Source organism: Mixophyes fleayi, chromosome 6 (genome assembly GCF_038048845.1).
Source record: "Mixophyes fleayi isolate aMixFle1 chromosome 6, aMixFle1.hap1, whole genome shotgun sequence".
In the NCBI taxonomy this organism is placed as follows: domain Eukaryota; kingdom Metazoa; phylum Chordata; class Amphibia; order Anura; family Limnodynastidae; genus Mixophyes; species Mixophyes fleayi.
In genome coordinates, this window is record NC_134407.1 from 174,200,662 (window position 1) to 174,213,650 (window position 12,989).

A 12,989-nucleotide genomic window follows, 5' to 3' on the forward strand; every position below is an offset into this window, starting at 1 on the left:
CAGAAACAACTTGCCTTAATCTCAAAAACTGTCCCCAGTATAATATTTCACTTTTTTTCTGCCCTAAGTCTCTTTTACAGCTTCCCCACCTGACGATCAATGCAGAGCTCCACAGCCCCAAACCCCACCAAGTCCCATCTGCATGAAACAAATATATGTATTCTATCAGTAATTAAAAGTATTCATTGATTTTGTTTATGATGAAACAGGAAATTCTACCGTCACACAATTAGGCCTATATGGCCCTTCCACCAACTTGGTCCTGGCTGCCACAGGTTTTGGACCTCTGTGAATGAACATAAAATGTTACAAAAGTTATGCAATGGCCAAATAGTCACATCTGCATAGAAACATCAAAACAATGTGCAAAGTGACTGTCACTACTAGAATCTGACTTATAACAACCTCACCTTGTCATCAATGTGTAAGTTCTTGTAATGTAATGCAAAGGATTGTTATAGCTAGCCAGTTATCTCATGTGTCCTGGTTTTCCCAGTGTCCTGGTTTTCCCAGGACAGTCTTACTGGTTTTCAGTTAAAATATTATGGGAGCTTTAGTTATACCTTTTATAATGTGACAATTATATAAAAAAAATACCAACTTATCAAATGGATCCATTGATACTCTAAATTAGAGAGCCAAGCTTGTTTTCCATTAATAGTTTTTATAACGTGGAAAACCATAGTATTTTTATCACATCAAAGAACGGACACGCGATACCTTATTTTTCTAAAACGAATGCATTTGAAAACATCATCAATTTATGTTATGTATGTTTTACTTTTTCCAGCCAAGCAGAGCATACATCAATCAAGGATGTGCCTCTCTTATCTCATCCGTCCCTGTCCATCTCCCCTCCCACTGTCCCCACACCCTCAGAGACTACAGGAAAGTGGTGGATGGCTGTGGAATATTATGTGTGTAAACAAAAAGCCATGAGAAAGAAACATGTGGTTACATGCAATGGAAACCTGTGGACCCTCACAGCTGGAGAGGGCTTGTAAGCTGCACGTCGCCTTTCTCTCCCACCCACTACCCTGCTTAAACCCTACCCGTCGACTACACTGAGCTCATCACATTATGGGGTGTTGCTGATAGATTTAATTAATGCTTATAGAAGTTTATTTATGCACGTTTTGAGGACAAGTTTTGATCAAGTGATATCCCTGAAATTTCCCTATTTTTCAATATTGGCCAACAGCACAGGTCAGACCTCTCATTCTACACCCTGAATACAATTCACACTATCTATTGTTATATCCTAGGCATTATAAGTTAATAAGTATGGAAGAGGAGTACATCTATTTAAAATCCCCCCAAAAAGTGTCATAATCAAGTCAGTAAATTCGTCTTAGTGGGGGCTTGGTCAGATCATGGTGTGGATGTGCGGATTGAGATGAGGTCTGAAAAATATCCCAATTTCAAAATTGGCAGTGTTTGAAGGTATGCTCCAATTCACACTTGCCTACTCTCCAGGAAAGTCTGTGGGACCCCCAAATTTACTAGCCCAGTTTACAGAATTAAGGCTCATATTTGATTGGTTGCTGGAAAAAAAAACTTTATTTATGAAGCTGTGTATCAGTCATATGAAAATTAAACTGTATTTGCACAAACTTCTCTCAGTGAATGTACTGACATTTTTTTTTACAGATTTGAGAAGATTCCGTCGCACAGATAACTGGGAGTTTCCCTCAGTGTAATAATCTTAAGATTTTCTCCTAATAGAGATATAGGGGGTGCTATCTCGTAACTACAAAAGACAGAGACTGTATGGTAAAAAGAAAAAAAGATTGTGTTTTGGTGAGATGCACTGCCACTCCCTGGAGTTTTAGGATATGTATAGAACTTATAGGATACTCAAGGTCTAAAACGTAACTTTTATTAGTCAGATAAAGTAAAATAAAAATAAATTAGATTAGCGAACATATAGTGATAAATATGTGAATTAAAATGTGCTGGATGTACTCCTAGTCCAAAAATATATAATCAAATAAGTTGGAAAAGATCTAAAAACCTTAGAGACATACTGGTACGCAGTAATTTCCAATCCCAAAGAAATATAACGATGGGAACTCTGAATAGAACCACTGTTTTTTTCCTTGTGGACGGTGTAAAGCCTGTAAATTTACTATTAAAACGAAAACATTCAAAGATAGATTCAATAAAGAACACATTATTAATGTTATTAATTGTGACACTCAAGGAGAGATATATTGCCTGACCTGTTTCTGCGGCTTAAGTTACATTGGAATGACCAATAGACCCCTTAAACAAAGGCTACTGGAGCATATTGGAAACATCCGTAATGCAGAATAGGATGTGAAAAGGTTTAGAACACTCACTACAGTTGCTAAGCACTTTCTAAATAAACATAATGGCAATCCAAAAGATCTAATAGCCTTCGGGAGGCAAAAAAATAAATCTGGGTATCAGAGGAGGTTACCTCAAACAAGAGTTATTAAAAAAAGGATCGAGAATGATTTTTCTAATGGATACGGTTCAGCCAAAAGGTCTAAATGAGAATAACAATTTTATGGTATTTCTTTAAACGCCATACCACTCTATCGAGAGAAACATTATCATTAATTATGATCATTTAACGAAGAGAGAAAAAGACATACCAAAAAAACATAGTATATATACACTACTCAAATAGAAGGATAGATATAAACAATTGGTTTTTAATTAATATATCTGATCACGAGTTAAGATTGCAAAAAATAGTGTCTTCACATTAAATACTCTATTCACATTATAAGTATATATTTTAATTAAATAAAAATTATTGTGTTCCTATAGGAGTACATTACTATTATACTAGGATTTATTTCACAGTTTTTGAAATTGATCTTATAACAACAGTCAGTCTTACAATACCTAGATCACCAATCAGTAAATAATTTGTTTTTTTATAAAAAAAAGCTTGTCACATACAGGAGGGTCCTATATATACCATTAATAATAAGTAGTTCCTACCCTCTTCCTTTTACTTTAGCACTTTATAAATTTAGCATATATTACACAATAAGTATAGTTATACACCTTTTTCTGACAAGATCATTACTGCAGAATGCTATGATATTAAGTTATCTCAGATGTATTTAAACTAATAATTTTTTACTACATTTATGATTTCACTTTCATATTAATTGTATGAATATTAAGACACTTAAATACTGCAGGATTGTTATCCAAGTTTACAATTAATAGATTGATAAATATAATGATGATATATCATTTCTACTCTTAGAGCACAACTGAGGGTTCACACTGATCACTATGACTATTTACTTCTTTATTAAACTACATCAGCTTATTTAGTCATATCGATAATCGCAGTTTCATTCTCTGAGGATATAGAATAGCAATATCATCTCAGAATAAGGCCAATATTTCTACTTATGTCGAGATGTATATATACACGTATAAAATCATCAGATCATAGTATGCATTTATTATTTTTATTTATCCTTGACTGCATGAGATTCTTCATACACAATGTTAATTGTTTTTAACATCAGCTATAACATATATCGGGATGTGGGGATGACGAGTCCTATGGTCAACCAATCCCTAGAACAGGTGGTTCTCTCTTTAATTAACGATTGATAGGTCCAACCGGATGTCAATCATCATGAAGTCGAACCGAACATGCTTATTGGCAGTCGGATTCAAATGTCGTGAAAGAGGCGAGTTCCCCGCAGAGTATTAATAACCTGTCAGAGGCACTGATTCGTTTGCCTTGAAAAAGCTTAGCGAAACGCGCGTCAGCGTTGTCGCTGTGAGCACCATTTTTGCAGATTATCAAAATCTTGGCACCATTTATAGGCTCCTTAAACCCAAAGCCAGTGGAGCGTGGATAGGTAGTTCGCAAAGCACTCCCCGTAGTTTATCTCGAGTTCTTTATTTAAACAGGCTCCTTTTATCCACAGTAAATGGAGCTTGAACAGGCAGTCAGCAATTTACTCATTTATAGTATGACTATTACATTTGGCTGCACTCATTCAGATGTTAGGTTTCTAAAATCTCTTTATATTGAGAGGTGAGAAACTTACAACATTGGAGAGGTGTGGGAGTACTACTACCATCTTACATTATTTTAGATCTGGCTGGTTAAGACATCTTTGCAGGGTAGATACCTACCTGTTACTTACAATGTTGTGCCTTACAGACTCTGAATCTTTATAATCTATGCATATCGTTACATGAAACCCACTACTATATGGGGATCTCTACCCACTTGATTATATATTTCTGGACTAGGAGTGCATCCAGCACATTTTAATTCACCTAACACTTTGCACATATTTATCACTATATTTTCACTAATCTAATTTATTCTTATTTTATCTGACTAATAAAAGTTAAGTTTTAGACCTTGAGTATTCTATAAGTTCTATACATATCCTAAAACTCCGGGGAGTTGCAGAGCATCTCTCAAAACACAATCCTTTTTTACCATGCAATTTATTTTTACAGACAAGCTTTGTTCCGGAGTGTGTGATTCACATGAAAAAAAGTTTGAGAATCTCTGAAATAGAAGAGATTAACCAGAAGGTTATAGTATGTTTATATATAATTTACGTCAAATTTACATCCAATAAACACACCGCAAGGAAATTTATCGGTACAAAAACATAATAAGTTTGCGTAACTTAAACAGTCTTGCCATGTAATTTCTCATTTACCAAAAATATAACACACCTTTCCCATGCTCCCACGGATAACCTGTGCTCCAGCCAGGCCTTTCTGGATAACTAGCTGCGGGAGTCACAAAGGGGAGTCAGTCTCCAGTGACGCAAGTATAGCCAGTACAAAGTATGCAACTCAGTAGGGCTCATTTACTAACATTGAATTTACGTGCAACGTTTTCATGAACTAAAAGCAACCAAAGAGCAATTCATTTTTGACTGTCTAGTGCTAAAAGACAATAAAAGCATTTGATTGGTTCTGTGGTTTAGTGAAAACTTTGAGCCTAAATGCAAAGTTAAGAAATTATTTATTATACTTTATTTATATAGTTCCGCCATATTATGCAATACTCTATAGAAAATATTTGTCCTTCATATCAGTTCCTGCCCCATTGGAGCTTACAGTCTAAATTCCCTAACACACAAGCATACACTCATCAGGGTCCATTTTAGTGAACAGCCAATCATCATCATGTTTGAGCTCTAGTCTCCATACAGTCTTGCACTGTATACCACAGGGCTTAATATGGATTTCCAGAGCAGCATATATTGGCACAAGTGAAAAAGTCACACAGCTTTGGTCATTAGGAAGGCTGAGGGCCGAATAGGGTCAAGGTATAATGAATGCAGAGGTTGGGCCTGACATTCCCCTTTTATTTATAATCAACCTTGGGCGGAGAGTATTATCTAGACATGGGAAAAACCTTTATTAAACAAAGGATGGTACGGGAGGGGGTGTTAATAATAATAATTTTTTACCATACTATTCTTTTGTCTTTAGTTAGGTAAAAAATTGAGGATTGGTGTAGTGCAGGCCTGTCCAACCTGCGGCCCTCCAGGTGTTGTGAAACTACAAGTCCTAGCATGCCCTTCCAGCTATCAACTGGTTGTCTACTGGCAAAGCATGCTGGGGCTTGTAGTTTCACAACACCTGGAGGGCCGCAGGTTGGACAGGCCTGGTGTAGTGGGCCTAGAAAAGGGGAGGGGGGAGCATCCACCATTAGCCAGCTTATAAAAGGTGGAACGAAATTTGGGACTGCTAGCACACATGACCTGGTATCAGTGCCACCAGTCTTATAAGTTCTTCATGTAGGGATCAATTAAGCTGTAGCAGAGCTTTATAATGATAGGAATGTAATACCAGCACTATGCTAGATGTGATACTTACCTATAACTAGAGTAGGGATTGAGGATAGATATGAGAATCAGTTGGAGATAACACTTCCCTCTGTGACTACCTATTACACTGCAGAATAAAAACGATTTCTCATGGATGGAAGAATTCACTGAACAAGAAGTATAAGGATCAAGTAAGCAACACGTCTTTAACTCCTTCCTGTCACGTCTAGATGGCGGCAATGGGTTGAGGAAAGAGGTGTTTGCCAAGTTCAGCTTTTCTTTTGTGTGTGTGATAGAGTCTCGGTTTGTGACCCGACTACCCTTCCCAGGCTCTCCGTGGAAAGAAGCCCAGTCTCCCTTGTACATAAAGTACTGTACCTCTGTGACAACAGCATCCAGTCGCACAGAGTGACCTAGAAAGAGGACAAGGCTGGACGCTCCTCAAATGCATCGTTAATAGGTGGGTATTATTAGAGGATATGTCTGTCTTTTGTGCTTGGTAATCCCTGTTTATCTATATATTATCTATATATGCCTGATACTGTTTTTTTCTGTATACATCAGTCTGGAGACTGACGTTGTATTTACCAACATTTTAAGGCAATTTCAAGGGGCAGTGTTAGACTCTATTACCTGGACCCAGGCCATGAACCTAATGCAGTTCTAGGTTATGTAATGGTCCAGTGTATATACAGATAAGAAAAGATGCTAAGAATTGCATTACAGATTTAATACTGAAATGTGTCAGAATTAAAGTACTAAGGTCATTGTTAACATAACATTTCCAGGGACAAATCTTTTCTATGGAAAAGTCATACAGTTAGTAATGGTATACTTAATCTTTAGCTGCTTTCTCTCCTATTCCTTTATCACAGTCATGTCCCCTCTTTTCTTATGTTGTTGAGCTACCAGCCCTGAAATGTCCACAATGTCACCTGCTGGCAATACCCTGTGAAGGTGACAAGATGTCCTCAGACAGCAATGAGTGGGTCCCAGAGAACCAGGAAACACTCACCAGCAAATTACAGCGTAAAATGAAACAGTCCCCTCTTGTTCCAGTTGGTAAGTGACAGGAAAAATGCAGAAGGAAGGTTCCGACTTAGTAATCGGTTTTTAGCACTTAGGCAACTTGTTGTGCCTCTGCAGCAGTTATGGGACTACAAGTCCCTGGTCAGTTCTGGTAATATTCAGCTACATTAACTGTTGGGTAGAGAACAGTGAATGAATAAGTAAAAAAAAAAAAAAAAAGTGTATATATATATATATATATATATATATATATATATATATATATATATATATTTACTTCACAAACATATTAGTGATATTGGGTCAATAGTTCTATTCTCATTTTTGGCTTGTTCCATAAACCATTCATATGGCTTTCAGACATAAAGATTGGTTTAAAATTATGTTTTGTGGGGAAAAAAGTGACTTATGATGCAAGTCTTTTAAACACGTTATTTATACAGGAATTTGTTATGAAAATTAACTTTTTAAACATTTTGTTTTCAATTCCACTTGACACTCTAAATGGACAAAATCTGACCAATTCCACCCTCCGGCACCCCTTACCCGCCTTTCACTGATCACTGGGCAGCACATTTAAGAGCAAGACTCATGAGCCATAATAACCATCACCCTCAACAGCTGGAGTACCAATATTTAATTGGATTCATATTTGCTTAATAGAAGTGACACCAGGACAAGGACTTATTCATTGATTCTTACACCCCACAGGGCTAGCTGGGTTCGCTGCAATTGTTGTTTATGGACTTTACCGACTAAAGCGAAGAGGCAACATTAAAATGTCTGTTCACCTGATACACACTCGGATTGCTGCACAAGCCTGCGTGGTGGGGGCCACTGGTTTGGGTAAGTCTGCTCATGGCAAAATTATAAAAACATATATAGATAAGAGTAGCAACAAAGCAATGTGTGCACACAATTATTGGGAGACTGACATGTGTACACAAGAATCTATCTTTGTCTGTGTGTAAAGGTGGTGTTCTGTACTTTGAAAGTAAGGTTTACATTTACTATGCTAGTTGGTTTAACTAGCACTCATTTGCGACAATGACGTTGTCTGCTTTATACAATATGTATATAAGTTATGTGCATGTTTGTGTGGGTTTCCTCCCAAAGTCCAAAACCATACAAGTACCTTAATTATCCTCAGAATAAATTGACGTGTGTGCCTGTGGTAGTGACATCTGGGACAAGAACTAATGTGAGTGCTATCCTCTGATTGTGTAATGCAGAATAATATGTTGGTGCTATATAAAGGATACACAATAACAATATATAGTGTTATTCATACAAACATTACAGAATTACCCCTAATTTATGGGTCTGTATAAGCTTTGCTGAGACTTTACATACATCGGTTTACAACTCAGCATTCCTAGCTATCAGGCAAAAGTTTATGTTTACTTTTTATTCATTAACATTTCATTCATAGGTTTAATTGCTGGCTTAGATATAACATGGCTGTCATATACATAGCCAGCTCTTCATTGGCTACAACAATGTTGTACTTAATGGCAACATAAATATCATCATCAGCTATTTATATAGCGCCACTAATTCCGCAGCGCTGTACAGACTCCACACAGATAAGGCCATGGTCAGGAATCAAACTCATGACCACATTGCTGTGAGGCAGAAGTGCTAATCACTAAGTCACCATGCTGCCCAAATTCCAGAAAGATAAAGCAATTCATTGAATAGACATTGAGTTGAAAGACCCCCCCCCCAAGAAGATATTATGCTGTGCACGTTTGTGTAATAGTCCAAATGTGTCTAGTGAATGATCATGACTTTTTCAATGTAACATAATGCCTTATATACCTTGTTAAAGAACATGCATTGCTACATTTGTGGGTTCTGAAGCACTGCATAATATACTTGTGAGTAATTTGTGTTCGCCCACTCTTTATCTATATAAATTATACTGTCTGTAACTCAATGAATGTATCTGTCTATGTGATTATTCACCACCCCTGGGAACGCTGGCAGTTCAGGGGTTAATTTCCAGGAAATGCAGAAAGCATGAACCCAAGGAAGTTGGTGAATTCCAGTATGTGTGTCAGGGGGATAAGAGGGCTGGGAGCAAGGACATACATTAGACATGTGACCGTGCAGGATTCAGTGAAGTCAGAAATGTTATAAGACATCTTGTACCATTCCCCATTAGTATGCTAGAACTACCCATGAAAATACACATACAAAATACTCATACACCCCAAGCATTGAAGAATTTAAAGCAGCGCCGGGCCCCTACTCATATCAGCTTTGATAATGGTGACAGATGCCACTGACATCCTAACAATTGCTCACTAAGTAGGCAAAAAACATGACCATTAAATCAGGTCCTTACATCCTGTCATAGACCTGCAATGTTAAAATATATTTCATTGTAAAGTGAAAAAAAAACAAAAAAACATGTATATTTTGGTAATAGTTCTTCAAAACTGTGCCCACCCTTCTTATGTAGGTCAGAGTACCTATTGCATTAACTTCACAGAGGGTACATATTACTGAGCAGAGCTGAAGTAACCTGTAGGTCAGAGGTGCTCAAACCCAGTCCTCAGAGCTACCAACAGGTCATGTTTTCAGGATTTCTGTCTGTAGAAACAGGTGGAATACTTACTGACCCAGCCAAGCAGTCAACTCACCTATGCTTGATTAAAGAAATCCTGAAAACATGACCTGTCAAGGACCGAGTTTGGGCACCTCTGCTTTAAGCTATTTTAGTGTGCTAATTCTTGCATGCCCAACTAAAGCCAATTCTGAAGTGAGAACATGTAGCCAATCTGAGCATCTAAACCAGTGATTGGCAAACTACAGCCCGCGGGCCAGATCCAGCCCACTTAGAGGTTCTATCCGGCCAATATTTTAAAAAAAATTCATTAAAATATGCATAAAATTATTAGGGCCGACCCTGTGTCAGAACCTTCATTTTTATGCCTTCCCAGCTATTTCCTCCATTACACTTCATCCTCCTTCCTAAAAGGACACTTCGTATGTCAATCATACAAACACCTGTCCGCCCCCTAATGGCTGAAAGTCATGTGAGAAGAGATGGGCTGGGCCATATACTAAGGCGGATTTCGATTGGCTGCTGTGTTGTCAGTTAGTGGCTCACCAGAAAGACGGATCTGCAACAACCTGCTGAAATAAGTGGTGTGTCTGTACGATCGCTGCACTTATAGAGGTAACACTGCTATATAACACCCTCCCGTCCCATTCAAAAAATTTGTATTATATATTTCGATACTTGAGTTTTTTAATAAATTATATTGGCCCGCTTAAAGTTTTTCTTTTTTATTTGGCCCGCTCCTGAAAAAGTTTTGCCCATCACTGATCTAAATAATAACAGTACCACAAAATTGTCAAGCTGGAAAACTTTTCTGTCAAATGCACGTGTGCGAAACAAAGTTCATACATCAGTGCTAAATGCATGGGACATTATCTAACCATTTTGACAGGAGCTAACAGGAATGTCCGGCAGGCTTGTGTATTTCACTTTTCTCCTCTGTACATCTGCAGGGACAATCTACGCCATGTACAAGGAGTACAGGCAACAGAAGGTGACAGAGAGAGTAGCTGTTCTGCAAAGTGAAGGACATTCTACAAAGGAGTGAATATGAAGCCTGCCACACAGCCAGTCTGACTTACACCTGTGTGATTTTGTTTGCCATATTTTTGTCCTTCACAGCATTTAACAAAAACATCTAGAGCCAGGATACAAAGTACATTTTTCCATGTTATTTGATAGATCATTCACTTATATGACACAAACATATTCCACAGCTCTGTACAAACTAAGAACTTTTGAGGCACATCAGTTATTGCCCCAGTGGAGCCAACAATCTAATATCAAAATAACATGTATACCAGGGCCAATTTAGTCAAATATCATTTATAAGACCTCCATCAATAATATTGCAGAAACCACAATAAGATGCAGGGTCTTTTGTAACATTATCTTAGACACAGACGTTGGCTGTCCTAAAAACTACTCTGGAGTGGAAATAAAATTTCAGTATCAAACACCACAAAACGCTTTGCACACACTTCCTGTAACCTACGTTTGGTCATGGCAGGACTGCTTATACACTGGTGGAATGCTCCCCCTGAGTGGGCAAGGACCACATCACATTTGCCTGTCCATCCATCAAAGTATTTCAGTGAAAATGGTATGCCCCCGAAAAAAAACAAAAAAAAACCTTACTAATGATTTGAGACAAAAACAAGCAAACGGCTGTTATTCATGGCACATTGTGGCATCTTGTTTGACCCAGTTTTCAGCTGAACAATTTTTGAAAAGGGCCAAAATACAATTTGATCCAGTACAAAAATGCATCTTGTAATATTCACAAATGTACAAAGTTTCAAAAATTAAGACATAACTTAACCATTTAATGAATACAGGAATTTAACCAGACCATATCAAAGTTTTAAAAATCGTCAAACACTGAAAATTATTAAAGCCCCACAGCTTTTTTTAATTTAATTTAAATAGGAAATTAAGTACCTTTAAAGTATACAAGATACTCATTTTTCTTAGCTAGCCTTATACAAATCATTATGGCCTTTTCACAGTCTCTCTGAAAGGCAGACAAGTATGGCTGCCACAGGCTCGCAGCACTTAACATGTCAAGTAAAGGCAGAGGGGAGAGAAAGAATGGGAGGATGTCACAAGTGCAGATAGTGCTCAGAGGGGTGTTCCAAAGCCTCTCTGCTTACTACATTATGTGCCATGTGACTGTGGTTACCATGGTATTTCATGACACTGTACTGATATATAAATCAATGGTAGCTTGAAGAACAAAAACCAAGGGACAATGGGAAATACCAACATTCTTCTTTCAGCCTGTCAGTAATTAAACTTTAAAAAACACCCCTAATTTTTTTTATGGGATTGCTGCTTTAACTACTTTGTATAGCGAAAGAATTGACTTTATGGGGGCATGGAGGGAAGTGGGTGTTTGGACCTATAGAGCTTTTTTCGGCAGATTATTGAGATAAATATCTTTATTTTAAGTACAATATACAGGGAAACAAAAATATACAGTTTCATGCCCTGGTAACTAATAAATAATGCAGATTTTGACCAGGAGAGATAATTCTCCCCATAGTCCAGAAGTTATATGTTCAAACTAAACCTAATATAGTAATAGACATACAAGCAGCTGTCACTATAGCTAATTTTTACCCAATTGTCTAGAACTGCCTTACAAGGGAGACCTGATCCAGGAATCCTTTTCCATTGCCTGACAACACGGGGAGAAACTAAAGGACCTTCCTTTGCTAGTGCAGAAGTTCTCTCCTCTACATTGCTTGGTATTCACTTTTCACACATCTGATGAACAGCACTTAGACGGCCAAGACCTGACAGTATTTATCCCTAACCCCATCAGAGACCGAGAGGCAGATTCAATTAGCCGTGATGTTGCGAGGAATATCGCGGCTCCGTATTTTCACCGTTTATAAGGTAAAAAGTACCACTCACTTTTGCTTGTGTCTCTATGGGGCGCAAGCAAAAGGGAGCGGTACTTTCACTAAAAAATAATAATAATTGCAGTGTAGTGTCTTGCGGCCGTTACGGGACACTACACGGCCAATGTTTTAGAATTGACTCTGCCCCTAAAATGTATTATACATTGACCAATGTTAACCTGAAAATCTATACAGCTCTGCTAAACAGTAGTTTATTGAGCATTTACACCACACTATTTCAGACAGGTGAAACCACTGTCTCCACCTGCAGGACAGTGTCCTAAAGGGATCTGATACAGGTAAAACAAATAAAAAGAAAAATAAGGAACACAAACTGCAGACAGTTAAGCTACTATGACATCACTGAAACTGCCCCAATGTATTACTCTACAAGATCACACTTGGCATTCCACTGGTTCAGATGTAGAACATGGTATCCTGCTAAAAAGGTAGTAGACAGAACACGATTGACATATTTAGTATAAACAAATCAGTTATTTCATCTATATTATTCAGCTCATTGATAAACAACCTTAGATAAATAGTCATGTTAAACAGTGATGTTACCTTGCAAATTCTCATGTACATTGAAAATAAATATTTATCCTTAGATCATAGCCTTGTTTAACATGTTTAAATATTGTAATATTAAGTTCGTGAATAATACGGTTTAAA

At 37.5% G+C, this 12,989-nt stretch overlaps 1 protein-coding gene across 3 annotated transcripts; it reads left to right on the plus strand.

Moving 5' to 3' along the window:
* Positions 1-5,797: 5,797 nt before the first annotated feature.
* On the plus strand, positions 5,798-12,924 carry HIGD1B (HIG1 hypoxia inducible domain family member 1B). Of its 3 annotated transcripts, none has more exons than XM_075177335.1 (4): positions 5,798-6,270; positions 6,723-6,872; positions 7,551-7,685; positions 10,362-12,924. In XM_075177335.1, exons 2-4 carry the CDS (start codon positions 6,776-6,778, stop codon positions 10,454-10,456), a joined length of 327 nt encoding a protein of 108 aa, XP_075033436.1. In that variant the 5' UTR covers positions 5,798-6,270; positions 6,723-6,775; the 3' UTR covers positions 10,457-12,924. The 3 variants fall into 3 exon arrangements, with proteins under 3 accessions (XP_075033436.1, XP_075033433.1, XP_075033434.1); XM_075177332.1 differs by having other exon boundaries at positions 5,799-6,270; positions 6,686-6,872; XM_075177333.1 differs by having other exon boundaries at positions 5,799-6,270; positions 6,716-6,872.
* The last annotated feature ends 65 nt before the right edge of the window (positions 12,925-12,989 follow it).

Excerpts from the sequence above, each read along its gene's own strand:
- HIGD1B (XM_075177335.1), top strand. The coding sequence starts at position 6,776 with ATGTCCTCAGACAGCAATGAGTGGGTCCCAGAGAACCAGGAAACACTC. Across the intron at positions 6,873-7,550 it reads GTCCCCTCTTGTTCCAGTTG|GGCTAGCTGGGTTCGCTGCA; the intron begins GTAAGTGACAGG and ends TACACCCCACAG. Across the intron at positions 7,686-10,361 it reads GGTGGGGGCCACTGGTTTGG|GGACAATCTACGCCATGTAC; the intron begins GTAAGTCTGCTC and ends GTACATCTGCAG.